General features: G+C 40.4%; 4 protein-coding genes and 1 pseudogene across 9 annotated transcripts; 2 read left to right on the plus strand and 3 right to left on the minus strand.

The window, feature by feature from the left end:
* Nucleotides 1-68: 68 nt before the first annotated feature.
* LOC105455182 (bifunctional arginine demethylase and lysyl-hydroxylase PSR) lies at nt 69-4,084 on the minus strand. Of its 2 annotated transcripts, XM_011698297.1 has the most exons (7): nt 3,577-4,084; nt 2,835-2,933; nt 2,106-2,311; nt 1,480-1,762; nt 811-1,166; nt 429-661; nt 69-294 (listed from the first exon to the last, which is right to left on the minus strand). In XM_011698297.1, the coding sequence occupies exons 2-7, from the start codon at nt 2,905-2,907 to the stop codon at nt 267-269; spliced, it is 1,179 nt and encodes a 392-aa protein (XP_011696599.1). In that variant the 5' UTR covers nt 2,908-2,933; nt 3,577-4,084; the 3' UTR covers nt 69-266. The 2 variants fall into 2 exon arrangements, with proteins under 2 accessions (XP_011696599.1, XP_011696598.1); XM_011698296.1 differs by lacking the exon at nt 3,577-4,084 and having other exon boundaries at nt 71-294; nt 2,835-3,068.
* A 126-nt stretch (nt 4,085-4,210) lies between these two features.
* On the plus strand, nt 4,211-10,142 carry LOC105455186 (histone-lysine N-methyltransferase, H3 lysine-79 specific). Of its 3 annotated transcripts, XM_011698303.1 has the most exons (11): nt 4,211-4,296; nt 4,476-4,655; nt 4,933-5,259; nt 5,458-5,725; nt 5,846-6,530; nt 6,691-7,162; nt 7,393-8,025; nt 8,115-8,551; nt 8,681-8,923; nt 9,016-9,272; nt 9,992-10,142. In XM_011698303.1, exons 1-11 carry the CDS (start codon nt 4,219-4,221, stop codon nt 10,000-10,002), a joined length of 3,591 nt encoding a protein of 1,196 aa, XP_011696605.1. In that variant the 5' UTR covers nt 4,211-4,218; the 3' UTR covers nt 10,003-10,142. The 3 variants fall into 3 exon arrangements, with proteins under 3 accessions (XP_011696605.1, XP_011696603.1, XP_011696604.1); XM_011698301.1 differs by lacking the exon at nt 9,992-10,142 and having other exon boundaries at nt 9,016-9,573; XM_011698302.1 differs by lacking the exon at nt 9,992-10,142 and having other exon boundaries at nt 9,019-9,573.
* An 868-nt stretch (nt 10,143-11,010) lies between these two features.
* LOC105455192 lies at nt 11,011-14,528 on the plus strand (annotated as a pseudogene).
* On the minus strand, nt 13,971-17,607 carry LOC105455187 (dnaJ protein homolog 1-like). 2 transcript variants are annotated; one of them, XM_011698304.1, is made up of 2 exons: nt 17,261-17,607; nt 13,971-16,050 (listed from the first exon to the last, which is right to left on the minus strand). In XM_011698304.1, the coding sequence occupies exon 2, from the start codon at nt 16,034-16,036 to the stop codon at nt 14,981-14,983; it is 1,056 nt and encodes a 351-aa protein (XP_011696606.1). In that variant the 5' UTR covers nt 16,037-16,050; nt 17,261-17,607; the 3' UTR covers nt 13,971-14,980. The 2 variants fall into 2 exon arrangements, with proteins under 2 accessions (XP_011696606.1, XP_011696607.1); XM_011698305.1 differs by lacking the exon at nt 17,261-17,607 and adding an exon at nt 16,503-16,953.
* Nucleotides 17,608-17,693: 86 nt separating this feature from the next.
* Nucleotides 17,694-20,541, minus strand: LOC105455188 (cysteine-rich protein 2-binding protein-like). Of its 2 annotated transcripts, XM_011698307.1 has the most exons (7): nt 20,504-20,541; nt 19,795-20,414; nt 19,545-19,693; nt 19,250-19,471; nt 18,855-19,166; nt 18,216-18,740; nt 17,694-18,079 (listed from the first exon to the last, which is right to left on the minus strand). In XM_011698307.1, exons 2-7 carry the CDS (start codon nt 20,202-20,204, stop codon nt 17,835-17,837), a joined length of 1,863 nt encoding a protein of 620 aa, XP_011696609.1. In that variant the 5' UTR covers nt 20,205-20,414; nt 20,504-20,541; the 3' UTR covers nt 17,694-17,834. The 2 variants fall into 2 exon arrangements, with proteins under 2 accessions (XP_011696609.1, XP_011696608.1); XM_011698306.1 differs by lacking the exon at nt 20,504-20,541 and having other exon boundaries at nt 19,795-20,473.
* Between the last annotated feature and the right edge of the window lie 435 nt (nt 20,542-20,976).

A 20,976-nucleotide genomic window follows, 5' to 3' on the forward strand; every position in this document is an offset into this window, starting at 1 on the left:
TGACGAATTGTACATCTCAAGTCCAAGTCTGTCTTATATAGGATAGGAATAATGTGCATTATCATAAGATGCCTAAACGCAGGGCTTGGATAAAGTATTATCTGATAGGGAAAAAAGCTATATGTTATCTGATATTTATTTTGTTATGAACATAAAGATATGATCGTAATTACAATAATTATAATATTTATTCTTAGTACAAACAATAGTTGTTGGTTAATACTGTACAGTCTGAGGTCTCTGTAGATTCCAAATATTGGATATTGTCAGGGTTGATTATTAGTCAATTTTCTTCTGAAAATTTTCAAGTATTATACCTTAATTATATTTATAGTTGTCACGAAAAATAAATCGATTGTATAAAAAAGAAAAAGGAGAGAAAAGGAATAGAGTATATGGTACAGTAATTGCAGCATTTCATTATATACCTCTTTTTCTTTTTGTGCGCGGTAAGCGATTCTTGACCGCTATCATCCTCACTATCTTCAGATTGACTACTACTGGTGCTACTCGAAGAACTACTCGAGGAACCGCTCGAGGAATCACTGGCAACACCGGTATCTTCTTTTACATCAATAGTTTCTGCTAAGGATGCCAGTTCGGGTTCTTTATCGTTGAGCACTTTTAACCATTTTCGCGATAATTTCGGTCTTCCTCGTACCTATCATAAATTTATTATTACAATTTGCACATTATTTGTTTATTACACATGTGCATACATCAAAGTAACTCTTGCAAATAATCTTACGTTGCTAATATTTCATAATTGTAACGTTATATTATTTTATATATTTTGCATCGAATTCTCACCGTTTTATGCCAAACTACTGGAAAGTTGGTACGCGAACAGAAATTCTGGGTGACCGCTATAGTTTCGTCAAGATTTAATACGATGTGCCACCACCCGCCGGGAATGAACACAGTCTCGCCGGGAGTCTGCAGAATCTCTATTGGGCGACAATCTTTTGGCCAAGTAGGTAGCTTTGTGCGTGGATAGATAATGGAAAACCATGTAATAGCTTCGTCCCTCTGTTTACCACCTTCGGTTGCAGTTACTTTCAGAAGTTCGCGAGGGGTATGCGTAGGAAACAGACACCAACGTTTATGGCCAGAAATTAATGCGTTCCATGCACTGGTACCCAATGGATCTATATGTATTCCTGTACCTATTGCAATTTTTTTTCAGTAGAATGTATCTTTTTATTATTAACTGCTAGCATACACATAAACGAGAGACAAATGTCGTTGACATATGAGACATGTAACGCGCAGAATCCTTAGATGACACAGTTTTAAAAAAGGCACAAGTACGTTAGCGCTTGTAATTTTTTAATATTTAAAATATTAAAAACAAACTTTCTTATGAAAAATTTTGGTTCATTTCCGTTGTATGAAGGAAATTTTAGTACAAGCACACACAATAACTTTTTTTTCAATTACATAAAAAATTCAAAGGATGCAGTGTATCAATCTATTTACCAGATCTTGCAGGCCCCATAACAAACCAACGATATGGCGGTCTTCGATGTTCTCCGGCATGATGAAAGAGATCATCCCGAAAATATTTAGGAATTACATAATCTTCTAACAATTTCTTTCGTCTCGGATGTTCACCAAACGAGCTATCAAAAATGTATAAAGGAGAATCATCCTCATTATTGAACATGTATCGAACGTAATACTTCATCTTCATTTTTACACTATATCCTTCATTGTCTTCTCCACATTTGAACTTTTGATTCCGATATTTCTTTGCTAACCTCTGGAATCAAATAAGAAAATCTGTAATTATTACAACTTATTTTTACAACTTTTGAGAGCTAAAGACATGGTTTGTCTTTCAATCAAGTATGTACATTAATAAAATTTAGAGTTTGCTTACAACAGAGTTACAATTATTTAACACTTGAAAAAGTACATCTTTTTAAATAATCAGTTGTGTGTTATTTACGTGTAACTACTACATGCAAAGAAGGAAGAAAGGAACTGATAAATATCATATACATTACATGATTCACATGTTACAAGGTATTCTTGCAAACATTAATGCATTGGATATGATTAATCCGTCTAACTGTGTATATTATTATTAAATTATGATTAACCTCTATAGTCCATTTGTGTTGGGCTCTCCAGCTATTTTGAACACCTCGTATTATCACAGGTTTGTAAGGTTTTTCATATTTTTCTACGAATTCTTCCGTAGTCAAGTTGGATTCCTCAATTCGTTCGGCATTGTCTTGAAATTCCCAAAACTTTTGAAAATGTTTACAGTAGCCATGCTGGATCCATGCTGCTTTATCCGCAAGCTCTAAAAATATGGAAGGTTACGAAGAGCGAGTTGAGTGACATTAATTCATATTATACGAGCACATTTTCGGCACAGTTTGCGATTATCATTTAAATTATTTCTTGTGTAAAATTGTACAGGATTACAAGTGACAGGAATACAATAATAAACATTTCGCCATTGTAGTCATAGTCGATCGTAGTCGAGACGAGACACATATGATTGAATTGATGTAACGGATGCCTAAAGATGAATTAAGATTATCGAGAAATTGAATTACATCATCGTCATGTTCAAGGTCTCGGGAAACTTGACTGATACTCGACCGAATTCTTTCCTGCCTCTCTTCGACATAATCGTAATCGTACAAAGCCGACGAAGAGGAGAGATTCTTTTCATCATTTCATTATATGTCAAGCTCGGGCGTTTAACTCTTGATAGGTATGTATAACGGACACATGAAAACGAAGAAAGCCGATATCGGTGTACGTCGATTTACCACTTTGTAACATAGGTTATAAATCGCAAGTCCCATTTTCTTTACCTGGTCGAGCCTTCTTTTTCACCTCTTTGATCCTTTTTCTCGCACGATGATCCAATCTCCATTCCTCCGTCATGACCACCTTTGTATTGTCTGTTTAATCTAATTGCAGAAAGAATATATTACAGATTACAATAGATTAAAAAATTTAAAAATGTTGCAAAACGTTGGACGTCTCACGACGTTGCAAAAGTCAACGTCGTTTTATAGTAATAATCGGCGGTAACGGAGCTCAGTGCTGCCAAATGAAAGGAAAAAATGTTACGCTTCCGCGCATTCAAATTTGCGCAGTCATATGTCGTTGGACAAATTTCTTAAGAGCATTGATTGGCTGGCAGGATAAACAAGTCCTCGCGAAAGTCTCTATTGGCTTCTGCTTTTCCGCGCGCGTCAAGGTGTGAACTCGCCCTAACAACGGAAGGAGAGGAAAAGAACGCGTTCGGACCGGAAGTGCCGGACTGCGCCTGCGCTGCGCCACAGCGGCCACAGCGCCAGTAGCGCCACGGCAAATCACGGCAGGTGGAACAAGATGGAACCACTGGAACGACGATGGAAGAGAGTGAAGAGACATGACGCCATGTTCGCCATGTTTTGATGTCGTCATCGTCCCCCCCGCCCACCCCCGAACGCTGTTCGCCGTGCAGCAGGAGAGCCCGTGTTTTTTTTAGCGTGTGCTTTTCTCCGTAGAGTCACGCCGCACGTTCCCGGCGATTTCCGGCGGTATCCGGCGGTTTCCGGTGGTTACCAGTGGTTCCCGGTGATGAGCACGACGGCCTGTCGCGCATTCATCAGTACGCCGTAGCCGATCCCGTGTAGCCCGTCAGTCTGCATGCACGCCGCGCGGGGCTGGATAACCCTCGCCCTCGTCCTCGTACAAAGTCCACCACCGTGGGCTCGCGTGACCTCTTGGACCTTTTCCATGTCCGTAGAAGCAGCCGCCGCAGCACGGGGGGGATCCGCGAGCGTTGTCTACGCGGTCACGGTCGTGTCCTAGTGCGAGAGAGCATCGATCGCGGAGCAGCCGTTCACCACTGTCACACACAGCCACCGACCGCCGCCGCCACTTGCGTTAGCACTGCCTCGTTGTCGCTCATTGCTCCACAGCTCATCGTCGACCGACGGCGCGTTCCCTGCTTCGGTGTTGCGCGCGTGACGTGGGCAAGCACCACGTCACCCTTCGGAAGAAGGCGGATCCGAGCGGATCCCTCGAGTCCGTGCGGGACGGATAGAGCGCCTTACGTGCGTGCGTGCGTGCGTACGTGCGTACGTGCCGTGTGCGTGCGTGCGTGCGTGCGTGCGTGCGTGCGCGCGTACGTCTTCTTTTCTCTCTCCTTCGTTTTCGTTTCGAGTACACGAGGAGGAAGAGGATTTTCACTCACTGGTTAAAATGGAGCTGCGTTTGCATTCGCCAGCAGGAGCGGAACCGATCGTCTATCAGTGGCCTCTTACTTCGGGATCGGGCTCTGTGAGTTAATTTAATAGTCTTGCCTATCTATTAATACCTATCCTTGTGCATACAATCATTTCTTTTCTTTTCTCTCTCTTTTTTTTTGTTTTTTTTTGTTTGTTTGTTTGTATCGTCACTAATGTGATCCACACTGAGCAATCACTCATCTACATATGTATCTGTATGTATATCTGTAGGATCGTCATGATGGAGCACTGGACGTTATCGAAACTATGCGATGGGTTTGCGAAGATTTGCCAGATCTGAAATTACCCTTAGAAAACAATATCCTTTGTGACTACGATCCAAGAGACTACGAAAGTATGAAAAGCTTGTGCGATAGATTTAACAGAGCCATCGATAGTTTAGTACAACTGGTACGTTTCGCTTGGTTGTAATATGTCCAACGTAGCTCTAGCTACAACTATTTTATTCAGACTAATTTTTAATTTACAAGTAATCTAGGATTTATTTTCACGTTTGTAGCTTGTTGTTTGTTCTTTTCTTTCTTACATTTCAAACAACCTTTGATTTATTTCCTAAGCCTTAAAATATTGAGATATATATATATATGCAATTAAGGATCACAATGTGATCATCGTCATCAATGTAACGCCATATATATTGATGGTTTATTGAAAAACGTGTCTATAGGAAAAAGGCACCAGCCTGCCATCCCAGAGACTAAATAAGAGACCTAGTAGAGGTTTACTTCGTCATATACTTCAACAAACTTATAATCAAGCTGTGGTTGAACCAGACAAGTTAAATCAGTATGAGCCTTTTTCACCCGAAGTCTATGGCGAAACGAGTTACGAGCTTGTATGTCAAATGATCGATCAAATCGACGTGACGGAGGACGATGTCTTTGTAGATCTAGGTTCCGGAGTTGGTCAAGTGGTTCTTCAGATGGCAGCTGCTACTTTATGTAAAATTTGTACCGGCGTAGAGAGAGCCGATGTACCATCAAAGTATGCACAGGTATACAAGTACAGTATTACAAGTATAATTATAAATTAATTTTTGGCTATTATATAAAATGGCTGTTGTTACATGTACCTGTGAATTTATTTACATAACTACATAACTTAATTAGCACAACTACTGTTTATTGTGTTTGAAATATTTATCGTGAAATATTTATTGTACAATAAAATAAACCGTAATTGTATTACACAGAGCATGGAAGTAAATTTTCGAAAATGGCTAAATTGGTATGGGAAGCGATGCGGAGAATATCGTTTAATAAAAGGAGATTTCTTAGCCGACGAACATCGCGAAAGTATAACCGGAGCTACGATTGTATTCGTCAATAATTTTGCATTTGGTCCAACGGTTGATCATCAGTTGAAGGAACGTTTCGCCGATTTACGAGATGGCGCGCGTATAGTATCCTCAAAAGCATTTTGTCCGTTAAACTTTCGAATAACTGACAGGAATTTGAGTGGTAATATATATTCGTCTCTCTCTCTCTCTCTCTCTCTCTCTCTCTCTCTCAATGTTTTTGAATATTTTCTTTAGAGATTCTTCTTCCATAATTCTGATTTTGCAATTTTTACCCTGACAGATATTGGTACGATAATTCATGTCTCAGAGATGTCACCGTTAAAAGGTTCCGTCTCTTGGACCGGTAAACCGGTGTCGTATTATTTGCACGTAATCGATCGAACTAAATTAGAACGTTATTTCCACCGCTTGAAAAACAATAAACAAGGTGGCTTAGATGAAAACTCTGATTCTGTGATAAGCAACACTGCCAGCAATAGTAGTAAGATTTCTAGTAGGAATGAAAGAGGTGACAGAGCCAAGAGAGATCTTTCGAGGCAATTAGACAGTCCGAATCATTCGGAGCAGCAAGGAACAAATAGCGACTCCGACCTAGACGACAATGCTATTAAAAGTCGTCGACAGTCAAACAAAATACGGAGGAAATTCAATCGAAAAACTACGAATGGCATTACGAGAGCTCCGGCTAGAGGTAGACAGAGAGGAAGAGGCGTTAAGAGAGCCAAGCCTAAAAAGGCAATCAATATATCTGGATTAGATCTGTTACATAGTCAGACTTTACTCAGTACATCACCTCAAGCTCTTGGAAAAAAGCCTCCGCCTGCTCCTGGTTGCGTAGATCAACAACTATCTTCATTGTCGCTTTCGTTGCAATCGCATTCCACTTCAGTGCACGAAGAACTCAGTATACCACCCGCTCCGTCCGCGACTCCTTACGCTCTACAAATACTTCTGGACATGTTTAGGTAACCATTTATCTTAATTATATATCTCTTTCTTTCTTCCGCATCTCCCCCGCACCTCTCCTTTCCTCTCTATCTTCTTGTTTCTATTTTTCCATGTTGTGTGTGTGCTTTTTTTTTTTTTAATAAATGTTTTATGAACAAAACTAAATTTTTGCCGCAGGGACCAATTTATGCTTATGTTAGAATCAATGAGAACGCCCACTTACAAGGCATCCGTTAATACGGATATTGCAAGAGAAAGAGAAAGGAACTCCAGGCTTCAGTCGAGAGCGGCACAATTGGAGAAACAAATCAAGGTGTTGATAGACGATAGCGTAGCTCTCTTGAGAGCGAGAATGACTGAATTAGGTATCAATGCTACGTCACCCGGAGATCTGTTAGGGAAAGCTAAGGAAATAGTTCTGAGACATAAACAGCTACAGGCTAAAGCGAGCAAATTGCAAGCGCAAGTGGCCTCTATCGAAATTGAACAAAACAGACTAGTGGCGCTCAGACATCAAGAAATGCAGGAAAAATATAATGGTCACGCGAATGCAAATGGCATAATGAATTCACATCAGCCGCTTACCGAGGATTATTTGTTGAAAGAAATTTCGGCCACTCTTTCTCAACGTAAACGATTACATTCTCAAGTGTGTATCTCGTATACTCTCATTTTACCTGATAGCATTTGTTAATTTAATTTGTACAATGACATATATATATATATTACTTAGTAGTTGGTCACTTTTTCCTTGTTTCTTTCTTTTATGTTGGATGTACGCGTGTATGTATATCATATATATATATATATATATACGTATACGAGTGCAAGAGAGATTTGTTTCCTTTGGAATTTCATTAAACTTCTTTTGTGCAATAGGTTTCAAAGCTAGAGCACGAATTAAACGTATTGGAGAGAACAAGTAACGAAAAGCAAGCCGCTGCTATTGCACAGCAACAAAAGGACGCGACTGGAAGCAAACATTCGCAAAATTTACATCATGGTGGTCAACAGCAAAGTAGTAAAAATGGAACAACCCGTAAAAGTAGGGAAGGCCGTTCGAGGTCGCAGGAATGGCCCGAGGTTCCAGATATCGGAAGAATACACGAGAATAATCCAGAAATATTAGCGCAAAAGATTTTAGAAACGGGAAGACAAATAGAAGCGGGTCGTATATCAAATCCCAGACAGAGTGGCAACAGTAATTCCAAAACCAGACTGCCCCAGGCGTCTCTCAGTTTTTCCACATCATCCTCTATTTCATCCACTCAATCGCAATCGCAAACAACCAATAAAGACGTACCGAATACGCATAGAACTCAAGAGCCACCCAGAGTCGCCAATTTTGAGGATAGACTAAAAAGTATCATCACAAGTGTGTTAAACGAAGATCAACAAAACAGAAATAAGCAACAACAAATGCAATTGCAGGCGCAATTGCAAAGTCAGTCCGATTCTGAGAGAAAGCGTGTTTTGTTACCACAAAATGTTTCTACTCCCGATTATACTCAAGTGAGTGTCGAGTGATCTTTATGTAATCTTGTGTATAAACGTACGTAATGATGTATAATAAACAGATGTATTTTTGTTTTGTTTTGCAGGTTTCACCCGCAAAGCTAGCGTTGCGCCGTCATCTCTCGCAAGAACGTCTTTCATCGTCTCATTTGACATCGTCTGACAGATCGTCGGCAGTCGACCCTAGACAATCGTCAAGCTATGACAATCGGCTCGTAGCGGGTGGAAGTGGATTACTCGGCACTAGGACGATTGGCGATCTCGTCAGTGGAGAAATAGAAAGAACTCTCGAGATATCCAATCAGTCTATAATAAATGCCACTGTTGATATGAGCGCGATGATGAGACCCGAAACTGTATACTCCCCCATTAGTAGACCAGCAAGTGCCGAAGGAGACGCTGGTTTGTCAACGTTGGCGCACGTAGCTAGTTACGCGCCTACTTCTTCAGGAGCTTCTACCTCCACACCTACGACTAGTTCGAGATCGTCTATGCTCTTCACTTCGGTAACGCAACCACAAAGGTAGGTCTACTCTCTCTCCTCGATGATTTCATTATTTCCATTATTTTACTTTACCGCGACGCCGACCTGCTCGCGGGCCGGCCGAAATGCTTCAGATGTAAATTGAGTTATTTCTCCGGTCTATCTCAGATATACACCGGTTCAATTGCCGCGGGCGGATATTAAGCCTTATCACGAGTCTTACTTTTCGGATAATCCGTCTCAGTCGCTCACATCCCATTCAGCGGCATCACCTCTACATTCGTCTCAAAACACATCGAACGGTGAATTGTTGGGAAGAGAACCTGTAGAAGGGCTCGCGGCAACGTTACACGATCGAATATTGAACGACAGCAACGGCAAAACCGAATCGACTCTTTCCGGCAGTAGAAGGTAGCGACGATCAAATCACGTCACTTGCCTCTCTTTATTGAGATTGAGTAGTCGTGTAATGTGACACGCTTATCATCTTTCTCATCTTTCAGTAGATATCATCCGTATTCGATGCGATACGCAACAAACAGTAGTAGTAATGGAAACGTAACGACGACAAGTAGTACGATAACCGCGGTTTGCCAATCACAACCATTGATGACAGTAAAAACGGAAACGGTTGTATCGTCGGTAAGCACAAGCGGAGCGCCTCTAAGTCCTCTTGTGGAACCACATTCTAATACTTCGACGCCACTAGTCGACGAACCTCAGATGACAACGCAAAGACAACGAAGTGTCGGAGATGATGGTAAGCGGAAAAAAGACTTGTGCTTTTGGAATTTGAAAAAATTGTCCCATTAAAATATTGATGTAAAACATACGCTTGGAATGATCTGTATTTCTATTGAGTATGCTTTTTGATACAGTAGCTACGGAAAATCTATATATAGAGCTCTATTGAATACTGATGTTATTTTCGAACGATGCTTTAATTTCTGTTATACTTCCAAATATGCGTAAAGACAAATATGTATTATATATACAAATAGGTATATATTTATTAATTGTGTTATATTAAATTCTCAAGTTGTTACATTACGAAGTTAGTCTGTAATCTAACCGAATTGAATCTTATTCATCGATTCAATACGAAAAATTTGCCGAAAATATCTTTATATTTTACACACACACGCACACATACACAGTACGCGCGCGCACATGCACAAGAAAGAGAGGTATATTTTTTGCGTTTATTTCATAATCTTATCTTATGCGAACGAAGGAATATATAGGACAACACAAGGACAGTACTATATAAAAGTCAATAAAAATCTTTACGCTACACAACGCTAAATGCTACTTTGCTTAGGTCTTTTCAGATAGGTATTGTACTAGTTTTTGCTCTCTCACATATGCATCTCTCTCCACACACATATTTATATGCACTAATGGTTTAACTTATCTTACGGAGCTGGTACCTGACTTTTATTTATATTTATTTTTGTTGTTGTTTGCTGTATTTGTTAGATGCACTGTAGCTGTTTGTTGGTTAGTTCTGTCTGTCCCATACTCAATCTCACAATCCCTGAAGCTTGTTTTATTAGAGATTGAGACATACAGATGAGAGGGAGAAATGAAAAAATACGGCTGCCTGTGGGTTGGTTCGTCGGTACAATCGCCGGTGAGTTGTCCCACGGGGGTCAAAATTCATTTTGCTACTTTTTATTCTCATTCCGCTAAATATACAAAAGATTTTATTATCTTCCTTGCCTTACTGTAGGCACACGTGCGAGCAGCGCTCGTCTACACTCCTTCTACATGGAATCAAGACACTTTAGAGAAATAAATTTTCATTTATTTAGAAATCAGAGTTTTCATGAAAATAAGCCAGACTTGTGAGAACACAAAGTTTACTTTATCAATGAATATTATATGTACATAGACGCAGCAAATATATTTTAATTGGTGGACTGTACTTTCAATGCATGTTGCATGAAAAATTTCATTTCTATTCATTTTACTCTTTTTGTTCAATTTCCAATGTAGCTGTTTCACATAGTTTAATCAATATTGATATTAATTGCATTTTATATTTGCATCTATTTTAGCATGATGTATTTTGTATTTGCAGTTTGCTTCATGATTTCCTCAATTTGAGGAATTTATTTTGCTTCTTTAAGAGATTAGGAAATGTACAATTTGTTATTTATAGCCACATCATTTAACGTGTTGTGAATAAAACTGATTCTAATTTTCATATGCACTTTTTCTTGAACATTTCGAGCATTAAATGGAAATGAAGCAACTTGTCTAATAGCAATTTAAAATTTGCTTTAATATTATCCAAAATCCTTGCACACAATACATTTAGAAGATTTAGATTAAACAAATTGCTTACCGATATGTAACATATGCAAGTAGACTTTGATTTGGGCAAGTTTTATCTCTTGTAGAATATACATATATATATATATATATATATATATAGAGACACATAATAATTATGTTCTTCCAAGTACTTGAACTTGAAACACACGGTGAAGAGCATGTCCTCTGTATCAAGGTTAATATTGATAATTTTACTAAACGAGGTATACGCGCATAATACACCAGATACCGAGGTAATATTGTTGCCAGTATGGAACTCAAAAGGTGGTGCACCGGAGGTACGTTATCGTAAAGTTTAATTTATTCTTTAAAATATAGTATAATACTAAAAAAAAAAATTATTCTCGATTTAATAGTTATTATTCGATTTGCAGATTCCTTTAACTTTCAAAGTCTTTGGGCACTTGATTCAGTTGAATCTACGTAGAAACGACAATATTACATCATCTCAGTTTCAAGTCTGGAAACACAATGCCAAGGGCATCGCAGAAGAATTGTCGCAGTTAAACGCACCGGATCCTTGCTATTATCTTCACAAGAGTCATGTCGGTTCCGCAGCTATAAGTTTTTGCCAAGAACATGGATTGGTCGGTGGTATTCTTTGGAGGAAAAGAATGACATTTCTTTTTCTCTCTTTTTTTCCTCATGTATGGACATGCGTGTAGAATATAAATAAAATGAAGAATAATATATCTCTGATCTGATCTGTTGGAGGTAGCACGGGCTCATCTTTCTGGAAAACATTACATTGGAAATCACGCCTTTGCGAAACGGCCTTGCATCTTTACCTTTACTCGTCGACGACCGTTATGTCAAGGAAGAAGAAGCCGTTCTGCCGTTGGGTGAGCCTCACGTGGTTAAGCGATCACCGCCGAGACCGCCCATTGATTTAGATGTTGAGACGAAGCGACGTGAAATACGAGATACGAAAGAAAAATTAACATTAGAGCTGGCAGTCTTCTTCGATGAGGCTGCGTATCGTTTGTTCTCGCCTTTTCTGGATGGAGACGATGGGAAGATTCGTGACATGTTGTTAGCGTACGTGAATGGTATCCAAGCGCTGTATCATCATCCGAGTCTCGGTGCCTCAATCGACATATCATTGATACGCTTAGATATTATTCAGAGGCAGCCACTTGATTTACCGCACTTTGGTGGCGAGAGAGGTAGCTTGTTGGATTCGTTTTGCAATTACGCCAACGTTCGCAATCCTCCGGAGGACGCACATTCCCGTCACTGGGACATGGGCCTCTACGTAACTGGACTGGATCTTTACGCGATCGAAAACGGAAGGAGGAACGGCGCTACCATGGGACTAGCTACCGTCGGTGGTCTATGCATCCCGCGTTATTCCTGTGTGATAGCAGAATTGGGAGTTACGGATCAACTTGGAAAGCCTTACCCATCCGCGGGCTTTACATCAGTTTATATCGCCGCCCACGAGATTGGCCACAAGTAAGTTGTATTATTATATATAATAATTTAAGTTATACTTGAGCGCGATACGATAAAACACGAATAATCCGTTCGTTTGACAGCTTAGGAATGCCGCACGATTCGAGCGGCAATGCGTGTCCAAAGGATGGCTATATAATGTCACCCAGTAGAGGCGTTCGAGGTGAGACGGTTTGGTCCGATTGTAGCCGTGAGGTGGCTGAGTACGTTGTCGCAAACGAAGTCTTGTCTCCTGGATCGGCCGGAGCCACGAAACACCTCGGATACACTCGCGCACGATCATTCGCGATATCGCGATTTACCTGGGAGGGAATGGACCGCCAAGTGACAATGCGAGTTACTTCTACGCGACAAGGACGCGGACGTTGTTACATTGTATCAGGCTTGTCAGTCTTTGCAATGCGAAACGCCTCACAGGAGTGGATATTATTTCGCAGGGCCGGCGTTGGATGGTATGTAAATCATATCGCTAACAGGTTTGCTAACGTTTTTTTTTTTAACGGCGAAGCTAATTCGTTTTTTTTTTCTTTCTTCTTTCAAGGAACTCGGTGCGCGCCCGGCAGAGAATGTCGCGGTGGAGAATGTCTATCTATTGCCGAACCGCCGAAGTTATCCGGCGGCCAAAAAGGTAGCTGGAGCGAATGGAAGGAAGGTTCCTGCAGTAGTGGTTGTTTGCAGAGATCTAAAGGCGCTCGAGTTAGACGACGATTCTGCGAGAATCGAAATAATCGTCTTAGATCAACGGCGAGGGATTGCAAAGGGCTGTATTACGATGTACTCTTGTGCAAAGATGAGAAACTTTGTAAGAAGAAACGCAGGACGATTGACGAGTTCGCTACGTTCAAGTGTGGCCTTTTCGGGGAAAGATTACCGAAATTGGACGGTACGGCGAAGGGATTGCAGGCGGCACACGAAGCCGACAGGCCATGGATGGCTTGCGCTATATTCTGTCGACGAAAGGACATTGCCGCTTATTACGCGCCACGCGTGGAATTAAACGATCTTGGCCTCGATCCATACTTTCCAGATGGGACGTGGTGCCACGCCGAAGAGGGCCAAGATTACTTTTGTCGTCAGCATCACTGTCTGCCGGAAAACTTTCGATTCGGCCAAAAATTCGGCGGCGGCTTGCCGAAGGTCTATCGATACGAGGGCGAGGATGAGAACGAGGAATTGGGACCACAAAACGCACATAATCGACTTGGAATCGTCGATCGGTCAAGTGTCATCAAGTATCTGACATCAGGGCCAGACGGTATACCTTTGTTGACTTCTGTATCGCGCGGCATCGCTTCTCCATTTGGTGAAGATGAATGGATCGACAAGGATTATATCGAATTACCGCCATTCCTATCCAAGTCCATGCCTTATCCCATGGGCATTGAAGAAAAATAAAGAACGAATAAACGGAGCAAAAGGATCGACAATTATATATATAATCGAGAGACAAGGTTGTTATATTTAAGACGCAAGGAGAAAAGTAGACCACTACGTAAAGTGAATTCTCCCGATTTGTACGAGAAGATATTTCGAAAGATAGGACGAGAAAGAGGCGTTATGACGTCATCCACTTCACCATCTATTTTAAGAGTGTCCCGATGTTATATTCGTATTTCTATAGGAGCGCGGGACGGAGAATCGAGGGCAATAAAAATGTGTATCGTACAACCTAATATTTCTCATATTATTTAGCGTACAAATAATTAATCAGTTATTAAACTTAGGAGCAATTACATAACAAGATGTGGACTCGACATTAGAAGAAACAATCGAGCCTAATATATATTCGACAGATTGTGTCTTGCAATATCTAATGTAAACAAAAATTTTTTTCTTTATATTATAAGACAGAGTGTACGACAAAAATGATGTACAATATTCGTTGCAATATCTGAAATTTTCGTCTCACCCTTTCTCACTCTTTCCTTTTTCTTTTCTTTGCTTTCGATAACTCTATAAGCGTGTTATATCGCTGAACAGCGTGTCACGTGTCACGAGTACATGAACCTCGTTTAAGTGAAACGGATAAAATTTCTGATATTGCACTTGCGTTATTCTACAGCCTCCGTACATACCACATGTATGTACCCCTAGGACATACACGCACATACACGCCCACGCATTCACATGCACATACGCACATGTGTACAATGGAGAAAACCAAGTAATCCAGACACAACAATGTGAAATTAGCGAATATATACCAGATTCTCTATAATAATTTTATAATTTAATATATTTATATCTGTGTGTGTGTGTGTTTATACTTTTTATGTCTTATACTCTTTAGTCGATATTGACTAAAACTATCGTTAGAGACCAATCACGCAGCTACATATAGACATCAAGTCGCTGAATTTCAATTGAATTAAATTTCGAACGTCGAAGAAAATACATATTTATTTGATTTGATTTGGCCTCTAAGAACAAATCGCGATAATATTTAACCGATCTTCTCGATCATTTTATCATAGTTGTTCGTTTAATCGTAGTAGTCGTAGTCATCGTCTTCGTCGTCATTGTCGCTACGTCTTCGCGTGCGTCTCTACATGTACTAGAACGTACACGAGACATATCCATACTTTTGCTGATTGAAACGATTAAATATGTGAAATTACGACAATAATTCTTATGTCATACGCGTTTGCGCGTTTTTCGATCGGTAATACGAGCTCAATTGGGTAACGTGTCATACAATATATCCTTGGCGCTTTGCGTTAAAGTTTCAGGGAATTTGATGTCAAATGATACGAGAAGATCGCCCTTCCGCGATGGTTCTTTGGGGAAGGGTAGACCGTGTCCTTGGAACCTCTTGACCGTATTCGGCTTGACAATCTCTCTCGTTAGATTCAAAGGTATCTTTTCGCCGGTTAGCGTAGGAACTTCGACAATAGTACCGCACAAAGCTTGCTTCAAGCTTAATTTGCACGTATATCTAATGTCACTGCCTTCTCTCCTGAATTGCGGATGCGGCTTGTCCCTGATGATAAAAACAATGTCCGCGGGTTCCCTCCGCGGCGATTGATCGCCTTCCTTCTGGAAAGTGATTTTGGTACCAGCTTTCCAGCCCGGTTTTACATTGATGGTAAGAAGCTTGTCCTCCTTCTTAGTGCTACCGTCCGGCTGTATGGCCCGTCTGCAAATCTTCATCTTCTTCGTGCAACCTCGCAGAATCTCTTCTAGACTAATGTACAAATCGTGCTCGATGGCCGGATCTTGGGCACGATCCTTGCCAGTCCCTTTACAGGTATTCGGGCTCGCAAAGTTAAACGAATGCGATCTAAAGGCGCCGCCTTGCCGCGGTGGTCCCATGCCGCCGAGTCCGAAAGGATCCATGTCGATGTCCATGTCGTCGTCGTGGAAGGCGAATCCACCTCCGCGGTTACCAGCGAACTCGAACAAGTTGTGGAAAGGGCTGGCCGAGCCGAAGAATTGTGCGAACGTTGCCCTAGGATCGCCGTGGAAAGTGTACGTGGCACCTCCTCCGCCTCCACCGGCCGAGGCACCTCCTTTCAGACCCTCCTCGCCAAATTTATCGTAGACTTCTCTCTTCTTCGCGTCCGACAACACCTCGTATGCCTCGGCTATCTCCTTGAATTTTTCCTCAGCACCTGGGCTTCTGTTCTTGTCGGGATGGTATCGTAAGGCTAATTTTCTGTAAGCCTTTTTTATCTCCTCATCGCTCGCTCCCTTGGCTATGCCAAGTATTTTGTAGTAGTCCTTTCCCATCTCCTCGCACCTTTCTGAAACAACATTCACAAACGTATTGTATTAATACTTGGGTAAATTTTACTTATGTATTTGGTATTTACTTTCTTTCTCTTTATATATAATATGTAATTAATATACGATTTATCTCAAAATAATATTAAGTAAATCATTACATATTCTTTCAATAGATTTTTGGCAACTTGTTATTTTCTTTTATAAGAATTGAGATCACATTTTGAAAAGCTAACAACACACACAATCAACGCGGTTTTTTGGCGTGTTTTCTTCCAAAGTACAGGATATATTCGAGTAAAAGCGCTATCATTTTTAATTTACTGTAATACTTTTTAATTTAATATCGATATATATATGTATGTACACACACACACACGTGTATTGACAGGTATTAATATTAAAGTAAATACCGATTAATTACCTACACACACACATAGCTCACAATCAGAACCAAGTATATAGAGTTTACCGTTTACAAGTCACGTGCGCGTGTCACACTCTTGTCAGTAGGATAATATCCGCATGAAAAAACACAGTGTCAAACGAAAGGAAATGATGGTAAGAGATGGAAGGACATGTTTTCTCCGAGTTACATATACGAATTACAACTCGCACATTGGCTCGCGTTTGTTTTCACGCAAACGTGCATTCATCATATATTTGGTAAGCGTCGCCAGAAGCGTCGCTTTGACACGAGCACGGGAACGCAACGCGATTCGACTTATCCGTCTCCGCGTTGCCGCGAGAATTTCCTGCCATTTTTTTCGTATCGAATCTCGAGCGATGGAGAATCATTGGGGACCATTGAGAACACACACAGCGCTCCAACACACCCACGTACACATCACCGATATCTATTTCTGGCAATGATGACCGCGAATACGCGACGAATGTTTCGCTCGTTCTTGCACGATTCGAGCTGCAACGCAAAAATAATACCCCACCCTTAAGATTGCAAGTCCCGTGTCGTTGCCATTGTCGTCGTAGCTCGCATAGCCGTCTCGTACCATCACATTTTACACGCGCGGGAAATGGATTCGGTGCGAAATGGAAAGGAAAAGAATCTACCCGACAAACGTAAACGTGGAAAGCGTGCGATCGATTCGCAAACGGGTCGCAAGGTTACGGATCGGAGCAACAAATACGGAATAACTCCGCTCTCTTGCCCTTATGCTTTTAGCTCTGCGTGTGTGTGTGTGTGTGCTTGTAGTTTTGTCTACTACTTACTCTCTATCCTCTATCTCGTGATTATTCGCGTCTAGGAGTACGTATATACGTGTTTCGCACAAGTCACTCGAAGCACAAGAGCACGCTCGCAAGAATTGACAAAGAGAATAATCGTCAAGAAATCCAATGAAACCCAGATCTCTCTTTCTCTCTCTTGACACCCTTGTGCGCGCGTACCAAACTGTACTAAACTGTCGCGTAACCTCGCCGTCCATATATATATAAACTTTCCATCTACCAGCTTCCGGAACTTTCGAGAATGAATCGACGCCAGCTGCGCAGCGCTCCCTCAATGACGTCAACCCTCGATGACGTGCGCGCGGCGCGACTTGCCGCGCCAGTTTCAAATCTAACGTTCCTTCTTCCCGCAACGCGATTTCGCGTCTCGCGACAACGTATACAATAATTTATGTACTTCATAAGGACAAATTTCTCGAGTTCAACCACAATTTATTAATCAAGATTATCTGCTTAACCGTAAAAACAGAGCATGTTTACATTCTCGCGAATTCGACGGCATATATTTGTCATAAAAATCCTGAACAAACTCTTCCACTTTGAAACCAAACTTTTGTTATAATATCAAAGCAGGATTCGTGGCCGATACATGTAACGTAACATCTTGTCCCATGCAGGTTTGTATCAAGTGGTACAACATGAAGGTGCCGATGCCAGACTTTCGCCATTCCGGACGTGTTAAAAGAAATGAGATGTAGGCTTCGTTGTAGCCAACGTATGGTACTAGTATCGCGAAACCTACGACCAATTTTTTATACAGTACTACGCACGTAAAGTCTGGATACTGCAAACATTCGGTCACTAAAATAGACAAAAAAGAAAAAAAAATACAATATTAACTTTAATACCAATAAAATACTTTGACGCTTTAGAATTTCTAGAATTTTAGATAGGTACGTGTCACATTCAAGTAAATCAAGTACATAATATCACTTACAATCTATACCAGGCCAAAAAAATTGACAACAGAGACTGTTGATTGCCGGAACATGTTGCGGTCTGATGTAAGAATAATCGATGGATGCTCTGGACGACGGTTTCCATTGTGGATCATCTCCGTTTACTTTCATACATAATTCATCCATGATTCTTAACCATAACGGCTGACAACAAGTATCTCGCCTTATAAATGGCTTCAAAAGTCTATTCGTGTATGGGCTGTGTACAGATGTAGGTTCGTTGTTACCCTGCAATCTCTGTTCGAAAATACATCCTAGATCATCACTAAAAAATCGATCCAACACCCGATCGTTGTTCCTCAATGGTGTCACGAAAGCCCCCGATTTAGATTCGGAACAATCAACGTCCAACAGAGGAAGCCGATATTCTCTTTTCGTTTTTCGCACTGCTAATTTTCTGTACAATCTCCTAATAGCGGGCGGGGCTTGGTCAAGATTAGTCTTACTGATCCTTTGCAATAAATATGCTTCTTCTTGACGAGTCATGCGTGGTATTTTTTCATCTGAAATATACATATGTATGTATATAAATATAAGTGTAAATGCATACACACACACACACACACACACACACACACAGTTACATATTGATGCAATTTGCGATAAGGAATAATTACTGGTAACAAACGATTTAGACCAAGGTCGTTGGCGGCGCTTTGTTTCCTTAAATAAAGAAACAGGAGGTTGTTCTTGTGTGGAAATGGGACTATGATTACCATCTTCCTCATATTCCTCTTCCTTAATTCTTTTAATTTCGTCGCCACTACAATTTAGCGAGAATGTACTCGTATTACATAACCAGTCGCAGTTATCCATTAGCTGTGCCAAATGAAAATTGTTGCTTTCATATTGACAGTCGCGTATTAAATCAGATATAGATGCAACATCGTTCTCGTCGCGCAACATTAAATCATCCTCGAGTTCAATATCTACAAGATGTAATTTTTTTTTTCTCTTAATGTAATACATCTAACATTTGTGTTATATACATACTATGCTTTTTATCACATACCATTTGGCTCATCTTCTTCCAATAAAAAATCAGATAGTGTCTCTGTAGGTTGAACGTACGCATGGGAATACATTGAGGAACCTTTATGTTTAAATAATTCTCCACTACAGTTGCTATCTTCTCCGATCGAGAGACTGGAATCTGAGGGCGCAGGACTGTCCAATGGCTTGCAAGGTAATTTTGCACCGACGTGTTTTTTTCTATCCATTAGCATTTTATTATCTAGACAAAGAGACTATGTCACTCTCTGTACCCACACACACACATACATACATGCATATAAAAATTATATTACTTTTGGCGATCAAAATTTCAGGAGGATCACTGCCCAATAGCTTCCACCATCCAGACTCTCCTAATTCATTGGTGCCAGATTTGAAAAAGATGCCACTGTAATGGGACAATGTACCAGATATGGTGCCGATCCAATTTTTCTTCCTTTTCCTAAATAGGTGCAATATTTATAAAATTTAGAGAATTTAGAATTCTGAATCGTTCGAAATCTAGGCAATGTAAGTAACAACAATACAGAATAAAGTACTTACACAGTCTTCTTAAATAAGAAATCCCAATTTCTATCCACAAAAGTAGTGATATCCGACTTCCAATGAAAATACCCTCTTCTACTAATGCCGCTCGACTTTTCACGCAGATTGTAAAGCGTCAAGACAATGACATTGAGCCATGGCATTCTATCGCGTACAACCGTTTCCTCGCCTAGTGGACTGCAAGAGGCACAATTAAGTTCGAAAAAAACATCTCCTACGAAAGAAATTGGTACGGTGCCTCTTTTTAAACAGGCCATGTGTATCCTTTTGTCGCATCCGCCGCTACAACGCAATGTTGGTTTATCGTAAGGATCGCAAGCTTTTCCACAATTCTTGCATTTTTCGATACTCTCGGCTTCACTCGACTCTTGCGAATTTATCGTCAACTTTTCCACAACTTTTGACATTTTAACCTATTGTAATCACTACAAGTTTTAGAACGAGGTTAGTTTGCGTTGCAAAAAAATCTAACCTCTCTTCTCTATATAGACGACTATAGAACAAAGCTGTCCTAAATTCGAATTCGTGTTCTTTCCTTCTCTCTTTTCACACTGCCCTTTTACATATTTTTCATGAATAGGATAGAAAAGCAAAAGCAGGCGAAGATGTGTCCATCTCTGTAATCGTAAACATCGTGTCACTCTTAACCTCCTGACTTAACCTTTCAATCGTTGTTGCAAAAAATAATTTCCTTATCAATACCTACATTTTGCACATCAATATTAATTAAGTACAAGATAAAAAAATCAATAAAAGAAAAACTGTTAAAAATGACATATGATGGGATATGTACATATTTTATACATATGTATCATGCATCCACGTGTGTCGGAATCGGTCGCGTGTTAAGCAGTATCCACGATGAGATTTAACTTGAGATTTAAGAAAATTAGTCAATCACAACCGATTTTTTTTTTCACGTGGAATGACTAATCGATTATGATTGGACAATTTTCTTAAATCTTTTATTGTAGACACCGCATCAGCAAATCTTTTACATAAAGTGCGAAAGTGTCATGTAGGAAAAGCGAGTTATGAGAGAGCAGCATACAAAAGAATTTTAGAAAAATAACTTATTCAGAGTCGATGGAAATATAGGAGCGTATTACACCTGTATTAATTCTGTTTACATCAAGTTCTGCGGTCTGTTTATTTCAGATATATATATATATATATATA

The sequence above is a fragment of the Wasmannia auropunctata genome, unplaced genomic scaffold, assembly GCF_000956235.1.
Source record: "Wasmannia auropunctata unplaced genomic scaffold, wasmannia.A_1.0 LD335921.1, whole genome shotgun sequence".
Taxonomy (NCBI): Eukaryota; Metazoa; Arthropoda; class Insecta; order Hymenoptera; family Formicidae; genus Wasmannia; species Wasmannia auropunctata.

What these genes read in the sequence shown, in the direction of transcription:
- LOC105455182 (XM_011698297.1), bottom strand. Translation starts at nt 2,907, where the DNA reads ATGACGGAGGAATGGAGATTGGATCATCGTGCGAGAAAAAGGATCAAA. An exon ending in AACACAAATGGACTATAGAG is followed by an intron (nt 1,763 to 2,105) that starts GTTAATCATAAT and finishes ATTTGATTCCAG; the next exon opens with AGGTTAGCAAAGAAATATCG. An exon ending in GCGCACAAAAAGAAAAAGAG is followed by an intron (nt 295 to 428) that starts GTATATAATGAA and finishes GAAAATTTTCAG; the next exon opens with AAGAAAATTGACTAATAATC.
- LOC105455186 (XM_011698301.1), top strand. Translation starts at nt 4,219, where the DNA reads ATGGAGCTGCGTTTGCATTCGCCAGCAGGAGCGGAACCGATCGTCTAT. An exon ending in CTACTCCCGATTATACTCAA is followed by an intron (nt 8,026 to 8,114) that starts GTGAGTGTCGAG and finishes TTTGTTTTGCAG; the next exon opens with GTTTCACCCGCAAAGCTAGC. An exon ending in ACTCTTTCCGGCAGTAGAAG is followed by an intron (nt 8,924 to 9,015) that starts GTAGCGACGATC and finishes CTCATCTTTCAG; the next exon opens with TAGATATCATCCGTATTCGA.
- LOC105455187 (XM_011698304.1), bottom strand. Translation starts at nt 16,036, where the DNA reads ATGGGAAAGGACTACTACAAAATACTTGGCATAGCCAAGGGAGCGAGC.
- LOC105455188 (XM_011698307.1), bottom strand. Translation starts at nt 20,204, where the DNA reads ATGTCAAAAGTTGTGGAAAAGTTGACGATAAATTCGCAAGAGTCGAGT. An exon ending in TTCTTATTTAAGAAGACTGT is followed by an intron (nt 19,694 to 19,794) that starts GTAAGTACTTTA and finishes GCACCTATTTAG; the next exon opens with GAAAAGGAAGAAAAATTGGA. An exon ending in TGAAATTTTGATCGCCAAAA is followed by an intron (nt 19,472 to 19,544) that starts GTAATATAATTT and finishes CTCTTTGTCTAG; the next exon opens with ATAATAAAATGCTAATGGAT.